The following is a 13,501-nucleotide window of genomic DNA, read 5'->3' as shown; positions in this document are numbered from 1 at the left end:
TCAACAAGCAGAATCAGCTTCAGCTTCAGCTTCTCATTTGTGGAACCAGCGCAACCATGAAGGTAAACCTTGTTCCAGTACCTATTCCATACAGTTTAACTTAATTTTTTCAATTTACTTACAGCTATACTTTAATGTGGTATTTCTTACTTAAAACAACTAAGAAATTAACTTTGAATTTTCAGGTCACCTTTTATGAGGAAAGAAATTTCCAGGGTCGCTCTTATGACTGTATGAGCGATTGTGCCGATTTCTCCTCCTACATGAGCCGCTGTCACTCTTGCAGAGTGCACAGTGGATGCTGGATGATGTATGATCAACCCAACTACATGGGAAATCAGTATTTCTTTAGGAGGGGCGAATATGCTGATTACATGTCTATGTTTGGAATGAGCAACTGCATCAAGTCCTGCCGTATGATCCCTATGGTAAGCTCTATGAACCTGCTGACATATTTATTAATTGACAATAGAAAAAGGTTCGAAATTTATTCGTAACCATTTGCTTAGAAATCCTTCAACTTAAAAAGAAACAGATTTTTTCAGAATGATGATCTGTGAGAGACAGACCTAAAGTGCTGCTGAAGATATGGTTACATGTGATAATTATTCTTCCTGAATAATTTAAACATAACTGACATTTCTTGCACTATAGTACAGGGGATCCTACAGAATGAGGATCTACGAGAGGGAGAACTTCATGGGTCAGATGTACGAGATGATGGATGATTGTGACAGCATCATGGACCGTTATCGCATGTCTCAATGCCAGTCCTGTCATGTGATGGAAGGCCACTGGCTCTTCTATGAGCAGCCCCACTACAGAGGCAGGATGTGGTACTTCAGGCCTGGAGAGTACAGGAGCTTCAGCAATATGGGTGGCATGAGATTCATGAGCATGAGGCGTATCATGGACTCTTGGTACTAGTGTTCAAATCTTTCAATAAATTAATTTCTCTACAACATAAAACTTTCTAAATTATCATTATTGCTCAAATTTGCACAGTACTGTAGTACTGCCACTGTATTTTATATATGGTAAGATCATTAATATAGTTTCAATATAGTATCATAATATTGTATGTGCAACGGATACACAATTTGAACATGCATGTCTGCAAAAACCTACCTGGTCTCATGTCAAATACGTATCTGGGGGCACGTTTTCGCTAGACGCGAAATACGTAATAAGTACATATCACTGTAGTTTCCAAAAGAAATGAACAGTAGAGGCAGTAAAACTCAGACACCTTTTATTCCTTTTCATGCAAATTTACAGAGTTTCAATTAATAAAGCGTAATTTTTGCACAATTACATGAACAATATCATGTTATGACTTTGATTTGAAAACTGATGCTTTTGAACGTTAGCATCACACATATCCAGATTCATATCTATGGGTTTTCAGAAGTGGTATTTTTCTGTAGCTCACGGAGTACTGAGATGAACTTCAGAGGCGAGGAGCTCCGGTGCGAATCCCATTTAACCATGGTTCGACAAAGCAGTTCAAATCTACAGTCATGCTCACAAATATTGGCACCCTTGGCAAATATGATAAAAAAAGGCTGTGAAAATTCATCTGCATTGTTAATCCTTTTGATTTTTTATTTAAAAAATTCACAAGAATGTATCCTTTCATTGGATAATAAGAATTTAAAACGGAGGGGAAATATCATTATGAAATTAATGTTTTTCTCAAATACTCGTTGGACACAATTATTGGCACCCCTATAAATTCTTATGAGTAAAATATCTCTGAAGTATATTCCCATTCATATTCACAATTTTGAGCACTCCAGCATGATTATAAACATGAAAATATCCAGCCATTGCTTCCTGTTTCACAGAAATATAAAGTGGAGGGAAAACAAAGCCCAAATTCTCTTAATCATCCATCACAATGAGAAAAACCAAAGAATATATTTCTGATGTGCAGCAAAAGATATTGGGCTTCACAAATCGGTGAAGTGGCTTTAAGAAAAGAGCTAGAGCAGTGAAATTCCCATTTCCACCATCAGGGCAATAATTAAGAATTTCCAACCAACAAAAAATGTTACAAAACTGCCTGGAAGATGACGTGTGCCTATATCTTCCTAATGTGCGGTGAGAAGGAGAGTTTGAGTGGCTAAAAACTCTCCAAGGGTCAGAGCTGGAGAACTGCAGAAAATAGTTGAGTCTCTGGTTCAGAAAACCTTGAAAAAAAAAATGTCAAACAGAACCTACATCACCACATGTTGTTTGGGAGGGATACAAGAAAAATTATCCTAGCTCATTCAAAAACAAACTAAAGCATATTCAGTTATCAGCCATGATTGGAATTTTAAATGGGACTGGCTTTTATGATCAGATGAAACAAAAAAAAAATGAGCTTTTTAGCAGCAAACACTCAAGATGGGTTTGGTGAACACAGAGAAAAAAGTACCCCATGTGTACAATGAAATATACTGCTGTATTTTTGATGTTGTGGGCCTATATTTCTGCTGGAGGTCATGGATATCTTGTTTAGACACATGGCATTATGGATTCTATCAAATACCAACAAATAAAAAATCAGTAAGTGACTGACTCTGTTAGAAATCTTATAATGGGCTATGTTTGGATCTTCCAACTGTACAATAATCCAAACACAAACTTCAAAAACAACACAGAAATGGGTCACTGAGCTCAAAACCAAGCTTCTGCTATAGCCCTTCCAGTCCTCTGAACTGAACCCTATAGAACATGAGAGGAGTGAACTGAAGAGGAGAAGCTGGGAATCTGAAGGGTCTGGAGTGATTCTGGATGAAGGAATGATCTCTGATCTCTTGTGAGGTGTTCTCTAACCTCATCAAGCATTATAGGAGAAAATTTAGAGCTGTTAAACTGGCAAATGGAGGTTTCAAAAAGTATTCAATAAAAGGGTGCCAATAATTGTGTCCAACGAGTATTGGAGAAAAAAAAATATTTCATAATGATATTTCCCTCCATTTAAAATTCTTATTATCCAATGAAATGATAAATGTTTGTGATTTTTTTTAAATAAAAGATTAAAAGGATTAACAACACAGATGAATTTTCACAACCTTATTTGATCATATTTGCTAAGGGTGCCAATATTTGTGAGCATGACTGTACATGTAAGGAAGTTGAAATGGCAAGGTTGCATCAACAAATGTGTTTTTACATCAGTTTTGCATTTGTTAACACTATAGGGTAGGTTTAGGGTTGGGTTTAGTTTGAATTCTGAACCACCGTGATACATACTAGAAGAAATGTAATAAAAACACAGAAATAAGTACCTAGATATACATAATAAAAACTACCAGGGTTTACATATTGAACCTGTGTTTTAGAGCTAATCAGTGGACATTTCTCTTTGAAACTGCTGCAAAATGTTCGGTAAGGTATGTAAAACCTCTATTGCAGAAACGTACCCAAACGTATTTGCCATGAGACTGGGTTGGCAAAAACATTGCAAAAACATGACCGCTCTTGCCGTTTTGCTATGCCGTGTGTAGTAAATGTTATGTAGAATTAACACCTCATATAGTATGGTGTTAAAGAATAGGAAAAGAAAAGATTTTGACTTTGAAAAAGACTTCCGATCATTTTATAATTAGACACAAGACAACCGTTTATATGAATTGTCAATCAATGATATGAGGAAAGTTCCCATTTCCTCCAGCCAATCAAGGGCCCCCTTTTTCCTTGGGCTGAAGCCCCAGGGTCCCCATGGAAGAAGGGGATTGATTGACAATTCATATAAGTGGTTGTCTTGTTTCTAATTATAAAAAAAAAACAAGAAATTATTGGAGATGTTCCTGATTTATATAATTCACCCTTCAATTATAATCTATATACAATTTTGTGGCTTCTGCCATTACGTCAAGAAAGGCCTCTTGGCATTTTGCTTCCGCATGTCAAGAATGTGAAGAAGCCTATACCTCTTGGCTCGCTGCTGGTGTTCAAAATGTTTTTAATAAATTGATAGTGGTGTGCAAAAAAGGAGAAATAAAGTTGAAGTGAAAAAACCTGAGTCTAGTCTTACAGCTAAAATTCCAAAACTAACTGACTACTTTGGTTCACTTTCAGACAAAAGGAAAATCAAGAATGCTGCAGCAATACACACTTACCATCACCAGCCGTCGCATATCCATGTGTTTTACACACTGAATATGAGTTAGCAGCAGCAATAAGTCATAGTTCTTATAATCATTTAGTAAGCAGTTTTCTTTTTTATGTTTACTTTACCTTAGATAAAAACGACAGTAATATTCCGGGGCACAATGAAATATTGAATCTTAAATCAGACAATATGACTGATCAGACTTCAGGGAAAAATTACACAGTAACTTGGGTGTAAAGGACATTTAAAAAGGGACAGGGCCCAGGTCCCCAAAACGTTCTTATCACTAAGTAGTTCTTAACCTATTCCTTAACCTCTTACATTCTTATGCTAAGTATATCTTCTATAAGTCTGAATTTCTCTACTCGATCCACGGATCTACCCAGTGTTTGTGTTTCAAAAACACAGAGGAGGCCTGTGAGGACCTAAGGACTGATCTAACTGGGAGGCCTCATGAGAGGCCTACGACCGACTGACCAGACTCAGGAGACCACATTCTCACATTGACCCTCAGTGAGGGGAGCATAAGATCTACCTGGTAGGCAACCAGGCTGTAGCAGGATAAAGAGGTTCCAGGAGGGAACCCGTAGCAGAGAATAAAAACTTGAGCCAAGCCAGGGCGCAAGCTCACCTTCGGTAGCTGCCTGATAAGGACTGCTAAACTGAAAGTAAGTGGCCACTAGCTTACAAAACCCAGCATCACCGTGAAACTACTCCCAGGGAGACCTGGAGAGGCCTACTACCTGACAACCACAGTATGTGGGAGCTCACCTACAGAGAGGCCTGGAGAGGCCTACTACCTGTTACCAGATAACCACCTTAAGTGGAAACTGAAAGTAATTTGGAACTCAACTCCAGGGAGGCCTGGTGAGGCCTACTACCTGACAACCACAGTATGTGGGAGCTCACTTTCAGATGGGCCTGGTGAAGCCTACTAACTGATAACCACAATATGTGGGAGTTCACCTACAGAGAGGCCTAGAGAGGCCTACTACCTGTTACCAGATAACCACCTTAAGTGGAAACTGAAAGTCATTTGGAACTCAACTCCAGGGAGGCCTGGTGAGGCCTACTACCTGACAACCACAGTATGTGGGAGCTCAACTTCAGGGAGGCCTGGAGAGGCCTACTACCTGAAACCCATATCTGATAGTGAGCCATACTGGCAGTCCAGTTGACTGTCTTTGGGGCTTTGCCTTCAGGGAGGCCTTATGAGGCCTACTACCTGACAGTCCAAATAAGCGGTAATTCAACTTCAGGGAGGCCTGTGGGGCCTGCCACCTAGTAACCACAGTATGTGGGATTAAACCCTCAGGGAGGCCTAGTAAAACCTACTACCTGACCACCACAAAATGTGGGAGCCCACCTTCAGGGAGGCCTGAAGAGGCCTACTACCTGAAACAGTCTAATCAGCTGGATGTAACTGCTGCTGGGGACTCGCCTAACAGGGAGGCCTGGTCGAGCCTACTAGCTGATAGCGAGTCTATTCTGCTACTTTAACGAACACTGTTGGAACCATACTATTAAAAACTTTTCCTATAGTTTTGTCCTAGTGTATGTTCCACAATGTTGTGACCCACCTCCGAGGAGGCCTGTTAAGGCCTACTAATCAGCAGTGAGCCTTCTGCCCGAACTACCAGGGCCAACCACCGAAGGTGAGCTGGCCTAGGAGCCCTATTGGGGGCTATTCGGTCAAGGAGGCCTGCTGGGGCCTACTACCCAACCGTGCAGCCTTCGTGGCAGAAAGCTGTTGCTACAGCATCCTGGTACCTAATCACATTGCCAGAGGCAGTGTACTCAGCAAATAGCAATACCCTTATAGCAGGGGAGTACAACATACGCCATTCTGCCTAGTGGAGGCCCAATTAGGGGCCTACCTACTAAATGCATAGGCATCAGCCCATGGCAATGCTCTGGCTTCAAAGGGAGCGGAGTTCAAAAACCGGAATGAAATGTAGTTTAGAACTCCCTGCTCAACCGGAGCCATCGTGGTGTGAGGTAGATAAATACAGAGGTGAGAATGGACTACTCAAAACTACCCTGAGATAGCGGGGGAGTAACAACCATACGCCCCTGCAATGTTAGACAGGGAACGGGCCTGCAAGTGGCTCCAAGGGTTACAGGGATTTGTCCTGTGCCCAGCCTAGGGGAGCGGGGGGGCTAAATTGCAAGCCAACCCACTTCAACCCATCGGTCGAGCGATTAGCTCAACGGGCTGAGTGGAGCCAGCTCTAGAGGCCCAAACATCTCTGTTCGGCAGGGTCTGTCAAACTGTCATTTCGCAGAGTGAAAGATGGCCTAACCCTGCCAGACTGATCCTACCTCAGCTACCACCCTGCATTACTCTATCACCCCTGAATGCAGAGAAAGGGGTGTAGCAGAAATGAGTCAAATCAGACAAATCAAAGAGTCTATCAGAGCTGTGTGCACTGAAACATGAGCTGAATTCCTCAGGAAGTCATAAATCAGTTCTAGTGCCACAGGAACTAAGCAAGATAACCAACCAACCAACTTGTTCACACAACAGCTTTCAACATAAACACCAATAGAACAATTATTAACAATTTTAATTCGAAGAAGAGATTGTCAAATTTATTGTTCGTGATTGAAATGCAACGCTGGACATCACATGGAAACCCAGGAGATCAAGTTAAATACTTGCATTGACTTCTCCCCCCAGCCAGTGAAACCAGACTGAAATTCCTAAGGGGGAAGGGCTTTAAACCTTTGTCTTCACAGAAAAGTCCTTTGCCAGAGAATGGCAAAGAAACCCTTTTTATACATTATATATGGACCAGAATGAACTCAAAAAAGACTTATGAATGAATCATTCCATTGCTTAACTCCATATTCATTTACGTGTAACCCACACATTTGACTATCATGTATAATCACTTATTGTGTATGTCTTTTGATAACTATAGGATACCTAGTCATGTCTAGTATTCAAATAATCGCATTTTCTTGCTTGATATTGTCCTGACAATCATTTATTTGTAAAATATATCATAATCATGTTATAGGAATCATGTCCAAAATTAGACCCTGTGAGGCAAGAACCACATGCTTGGTAAGATAAACAAATGATTTATGATACCCAAGACTCAAGAACATATCTGATTGGTCAAGGCAACATTTGAGGGGTGGCCAACAGGAAGTTTTAAATACTTTGGACACGATGTAATTTCGCTTTTAGCCTTGCTTTTAGTCATGCCTTGCTTTTAGTCTGCTTTTAGTTCTAGTCTAGCTGCTGCTATTAGCCATGTCGGCTTTTAGTTCTAGCATTGCTCGTGCTATCAGTCATGCCTGCTCTTAGCTTTTAGCTTGTAGCTTTGCTACCTAGCTTTAGCTTGTAGCATCTAGCCATGCGGTAGTCATCATTGTTCTTTGAGCGCGGTTCCAGCGTGCCTGCCTGCTGCTACTATGAGAAGGAACACAACCTAGTCTCGTCAAACTTTATTTCTTTTCTTTTCCGTTTGAGAGTTTCGTGTTCTGAGTTAAGTTTTGTAACGTCCATTCAACTTCAACCAGCGAACACGACTCTGCACTTTCAGCCAACGCCCAACAACCACGGGCTTCCCAAGACGTCACTTCAGAGACAGAACTTCCAGCCAATCAACGACCTCGGGATAGCCCTTTCACCGAGGCTCCTTCTTCACAGGAGATGCAAGTAACTTTACCTCCAGACTGTGACCTTTACTGGTGTATCTAATATAATTTTAACCTCATTGAGGAACTCAATGCGAGCGCTAATTACGTGATTGATGGTTGTTCATGTCTATGCAATTTAACGTATTGCTGTTAACTTGGGATTCCATATTTCCATTCTCTTAAACTCATCTTTCCCTAACTTTCGACCTTCCTGCAACTTGTGTGAATGTGTGTGTGCGTGCGTTTATGTGTTAGATTAGTTTATATGTCTTAGATTTATCTAATAAAGCCTTATTCATATTGAAAAGAGAAGTATCTTGTGTTTTGTGCTTACAAGTTAATGTCTTAAACTGCCGATCTTGTTACTGTGCTAATTGATAGTGTTTTCACTATAGTTTGGATATTAGTATCCAGCGCAGATTTGATGTTAAACGGCTCGTTCACTGAACCGCAGGCGCGTCTCCGTGAACAGCCGTGAAACAGTGATTCTGTTCAAATTCCCTTTAAAATCTTAAATGATTCCCTTTGAGCTAAATTGACCTGTTTCCCTTACATTTATTATGGTGGAGAATGCGGGCAGTTTAATCTAAATTGTGAGCATAAACAAAGTTATTTAATCTTTGATTTTGCTAAAGGAATGAAAGGTGAGAAGCTTGCGAGACTGGAGTGTGTGTTTGTGTGACGTAAGCAGCGCGCGCCCTCCCGCTTGAATGAAAGGAGCTAGAGGAGACTTTAACTCGAGTCCGTCTCCCCTTTGTTAACAGCAGTAAGTGAACTTAAAAGTAAACATCTGAGATCGTACAATAAGGTAGAAATTGAGCGTGTTCCTCATTTGTGTAATGCCTTGTTTTATAGCTGATTTGATTTCACTGCGTGTTCCAGTGTCTCAAACGCTATCTCGGTCACTGTTTGCTGAACGGAGCTAAACTGTTAGTGTTTCAAAAGGGATATAAATCGGTGAATAAAGAATAGTTTTGAGCGGGTTCCTCAATCTATTTATCAAAAGCCCCCGTATTCATATTTCATATAGTTTGATTGCCAGTGCGTGTTCCACTGCCGAATCAAATTTGATATTCGACTCCCCTAAGTTAACGTTAAACATTAGAGAACAATGTTTGCCCATTTGTATCCGTTCACAAAGTGAATGCAATCTCGCGTAACACGGCGTGTGTCCGAGAGTAATTTGAATGGGAGTGTTTTAAAAGCTTGATCAAGTAAAGTTTAACTGTGTACCAACAGCGAAGGAAAACTTTTATGTTTGTGTCCAGAAAAACTGGCACGGAGATTCAAATTGCTGAGATTGATATAACTGTGTTCCCTTAACTACAGCAGGAAGCTGCTATTTGAATTAAGATAAATTTAACTCTATACAAACTGAGAGTTTAAGTGCCACATCGCAAAACCAACTGAAAGGCGGTGTTGTTATTTGTACAGTGTTGAAATGAGCCGACATTTCATGTAACATGCTTAACTGTATTTGCAACAATGCAACGATTCATGTGCTGAACCACTAGAATGTGTTTTGGTTGCCATAGTGACGACCGTGACCCGGAAGCCTAACGTACTTCCGGAGCAACTCTGAACTGTGCACGGCGCAGCGCACAAACTCTGCGGCGTCGCTAAGCTAACGAAACCATTGCATTTACATTGAAGTCTATACTAAAGCCACTAGCCTCAAAGGTTAGCCGTTAGCATTACCGTCCAGTGGTAGAATAATGTGTGTTTGGGCAACGCTGACGTGATTAACCATTTTCAACATCTTAACTAACACTTGTTAGTCTCTTTCTTTTTATCGCTCTGTTTTCTCACTAGACCACTTATTTTCATTTTACTAGAAAGGGAAATACTGACTCACAATTATTAATTGTCAAATTGAAATTTAATTGAAACATTACATTTATTTTGAATCATTTAAAATTTCCCTCTCAGATCATTTCATATGATCTTTTATTTCTAGTATTCTCTTTTGGGTCTTATTATTTTAGGAATGAATAAGCCTTGAACTTTGGAAGTTTAAGTAAACTTATTCTTCCTAATTTATTTATTACCCATCTGAATATATGCTATTCAGACCTTTAATTATTTGAATGCGTTTTACCCCTCTTCCTATTTTGGTTATACACTTAACCACTATTGTTTTACTTATTGATTTCCTTTTTTTTTTTATTTCATTTTTGCATATTTTGCCCATTTATTAATTTTTTTTAATTTTACTTTTTCCTACCATTTCTTTACTTTGTGTATCCTAGCCTGGGAACGACAAACCTGAGCCCTAAAAGGAGACATTGTTATCCCTCACTACGAGTTCAAATAAATTAGAAAGACAACTCTCTTTCATTTAAAGTTTATTTTGTTTGATTAGTTGTGCAGCAACTAACACAACGCTCTCCTTGTAGTTGAGGTAACCGCTTCTGAGACTTACCATCTCCGTCCTCTCTCTCCTTTACTTTCCTCTTCTCTTTTTACATTTGTAGGACATGTAAGAACCATCAATCAATTCTAAGTGAAGTAAATACACAATCGTGCCAAAGACGACGAATCATCCTTATGAATTGATTGTAATCATCCTCTCATTTGTTCTCCTAACCTCCCTACATTTGGAAACGCATTCCAAGTTTTAGCATCTCATCCATCGTTGAGATCAATTTAATAGAGATACGTGTTGAGCAACTGTCGCCCTTCGCTGACTCCTGGTGAGCGGTCCAACTGAAAGGTGTACGGTGTCAATCCTGTCAGACTAAGAAAAGAGATATCAGAATTATTATTGTATTCTTTTGTCCAAAGCAAGAAATATAATAATATTATTTACGTTTTTGATAACATTTAATTGGAAAAAATAATTTTCCTCATTTGAAAAACAGAAATTTTGCTTGTCATTTGAATTAGTTTTTCACCTCTGTCTCTCTTTTCCTCTTCCTCATTAGAGTGACACAGTCTTCGCATCTCTAGTCTACTTAGACACCCTGAGACCAACACAGTCATCACCACATTTCACTAGTGGTTCACAATCACTGATACAACACTTAGTTGTCCCACCACACATAGGCTTTTACTCCACACAGATCTGTGTCAGTCTCTCTTCTCCCCAGCGTGCCAACATGCCGCAGACTGCAGACCCCATTTCCCATGGGGAAGATGTGAACTTTTGGCTGAGAGGCATAACAGACAGCCTCACTCCAAAGACATTTGAACTGTTATTATTTTAATAATAATCCTAATCCTGAGAAGATTCCTGACACAAGATTCAAGCCAGAACAACAACCACGAGGAGCTAGTCAAGATCACGAGCTCACTAAGCTATGCCTTCACAACCCAGCTGAAACTGAGCGACAAGCACATCACCCACCTTCAAGAGGAGCTGACACGTGCTCAACATCGCATAGACAAGCGGAAGTGAAAGTTCAAAATCAACTCAAAGCACCCAGCGAGAGGGAGCAGGATACAACAGAACAAGTTATGAAGCTCCAAGCAGCCCTGGCAGCAGTCAGCTCGACCAGCAACATGCAACGGCTGCTCAGAAAGACCTGGTAAACAGACTCCAGTATGCCGAACAGCTACTAGAGAAAGCCAAGATAGACATCAGAAACAAAACTCTGAAATCAGTGCTTTGAAAGACCACCTTGAAAGGTACAGAACTGAAATGGACAATCTGACCCCAACAACTAGACGATACCAACGATGAGCTCTACATGGTCAGAAAAGAACTCCAAAATGCTTACAAGCACAAACTAGAGCCAAGAAAAGAGAAACATCTCTTAGCCTCATCAACTGCTGAGCAGAGCAGAGTCCCACGTCCAAGAACTGGCATACGACGAAAGGAGCGACAGGGCCACAACCCAAAACCTCACCTGCCTTCGCCACACAACCCTTTCCTGCCAACGAAAGAAAACCTCCCGTCCAAGGCCTTGAAGCTGCACACGGGATGACAATCAAAGACCTCAACAAGCTGTCTAAAAACATCAGCAGGTTCAACCCGAACTCCACAGAGAGCCCCGACATCCAAGCTTACCTGCGAGATATCGATTTCACCTGGAAGTGAGACCTCATGTGACTGACAGAGACTGGTTATACCTCCTTAGAGCCACGTCCAGTTTCAGAGGTACGAAACTTTCTAGATCGACAGCCCAGTCAAACCAAGTCCAATACTACCAGCGACTTCGTGAGGTCCTGATTAAAGAGTTTTACAGACCCAGAGTCTGAACATGGACTGTTAAACTGCCTTGGAAACCAAACAAGGTCGTCAAGAGACTCCACAAGCTTACTACAACCGACTCCGACAATCCTACCTTTGGTGCACACAACAACCTCTGACCTTGAAGAGGATGTGAACTTCAAAACCCTCTTCCTAAGAATCTGCACCCTGGAGTCAGTCACCATCTAGGTGTCATGGCCTGTCCGAACTCATGACCATCCAACAGTTGCGTACCCTAACACAGAAGGCCATATAACAAGCAGAAGTTGGCCTCAAAGAAAGGTAACAAACATCCACACTCTTGAACTCTGTCAACAAAGACTCAAGCCTTGCACTGGACGACACCCAGTGGCATCACAACACCAGAGTCTTCCATCAAGAGCACAGAGAACGTGACGCCCATATCCACGCCGCTTTCAGCCAACTGCTGGGAAAATCCATGGGACCAGCCACGCTTCTCAGAAACCAAAAAGGATAACATCTGGAAACCTAACCAGAGATCCAAAGGTATCACCTGACTCATCCAAAAGCAACTCGTGTGGGTAAGCGACAACAAAAACCCACCTCAGCACCACTCAGACATGCACACGTGCTGAGTATCACAAGAACATAACCGCTTACCATTAGAAGACACGGAACAAGTCATGGAACAATTAAGAGAGTTCCTTCAAGACAACTTTACATGCATATGACCACAAAGTTGAGTCATGCTCGCTGTGACCAGCGACAGAACGGAAGGCCGGTGATCACCTGGTGCACCACATCAGAGATGACAAGCACCTGTTCAACAACAACCCAGAATGAACAAGTCTTTCACGGCCAACTGTTGATGAAAAATCTGAGGTACTAAAGGACATCACCTCAGTCACTAACAAACTGTCAAATGAACTCCAACTCCAAGTACCACATTCCCTGTCTGTGCAACAGCAACCACCAGAGCACAGAAGGTCAGAAAGTCTGCTACAGCCAGAAGGCATCACAAGAAGAATGCAACATAGGAGACAGAGTTTTTGCAACTCAGCTTCACACAGCCATGCCAAACTGCCTCCGACGGTCTGCTAAAGAACTTCCTGCCTTGCTGGACTGACCCCTCATTAGACCATGGACACGCCCTCATCCAAGCCAAAGATGCAGAGAGCCAGTCTTCAGTGACATGCTAGAAAAAGGGGAGACAACACAGACTTGAACAGATCTGACCACACATGCACTACACCAGTAACACACAACATTACCTACACCCAGAGGTAAACACATCTACTGATAACACAGTCAACAAACATATTCTTCCCACAGGTAGAATATCCAACTTTTAGTGTAACAAAGTTACACATACCCACCATGAAGAAACGTGCAGCCATCCTCACAATAGGTAGAACACCTGACACTAAGTTAAGGTTCATGACACACTAGCTGCACCTGACATCCTAGCTCAATAGTAGTTGTAACACATGCTAGGAAAACCCACAGCAGCCTTTTTTGTTTTGTTCTTCTTCTACCTATCCTTCTCCTTCCCTCTTTCCTGAGTAGGTGAAATGCCTAGACACCCTGCGAGG

At 41.3% G+C, this 13,501-nt stretch overlaps 1 protein-coding gene across 1 annotated transcript; it reads left to right on the top strand.

Annotated features, from left to right (window-relative positions):
- LOC113070459 (gamma-crystallin M2-like) lies at nucleotides 1-969 on the top strand. The gene is made up of 3 exons (XM_026243744.1): nucleotides 1-62; nucleotides 186-428; nucleotides 655-969. The coding sequence occupies exons 1-3, from the start codon at nucleotides 57-59 to the stop codon at nucleotides 925-927; spliced, it is 522 nt and encodes a 173-aa protein (XP_026099529.1). The 5' UTR covers nucleotides 1-56; the 3' UTR covers nucleotides 928-969.
- The last annotated feature ends 12,532 nt before the right edge of the window (nucleotides 970-13,501 follow it).

Source organism: Carassius auratus, unplaced genomic scaffold (genome assembly GCF_003368295.1).
Source record: "Carassius auratus strain Wakin unplaced genomic scaffold, ASM336829v1 scaf_tig00004377, whole genome shotgun sequence".
NCBI classification, from domain to species: Eukaryota; Metazoa; Chordata; class Actinopteri; order Cypriniformes; family Cyprinidae; genus Carassius; species Carassius auratus.
The sequence above is the reverse complement of the archived record's forward strand: the minus strand, read 5'-3'. Positions and strand labels throughout refer to the sequence as shown.

What these genes read in the sequence shown, in the direction of transcription:
- LOC113070459 (XM_026243744.1), top strand. An exon ending in CCTGCCGTATGATCCCTATG is followed by an intron (nt 429 to 654) that starts GTAAGCTCTATG and finishes CTTGCACTATAG; the next exon opens with TACAGGGGATCCTACAGAAT.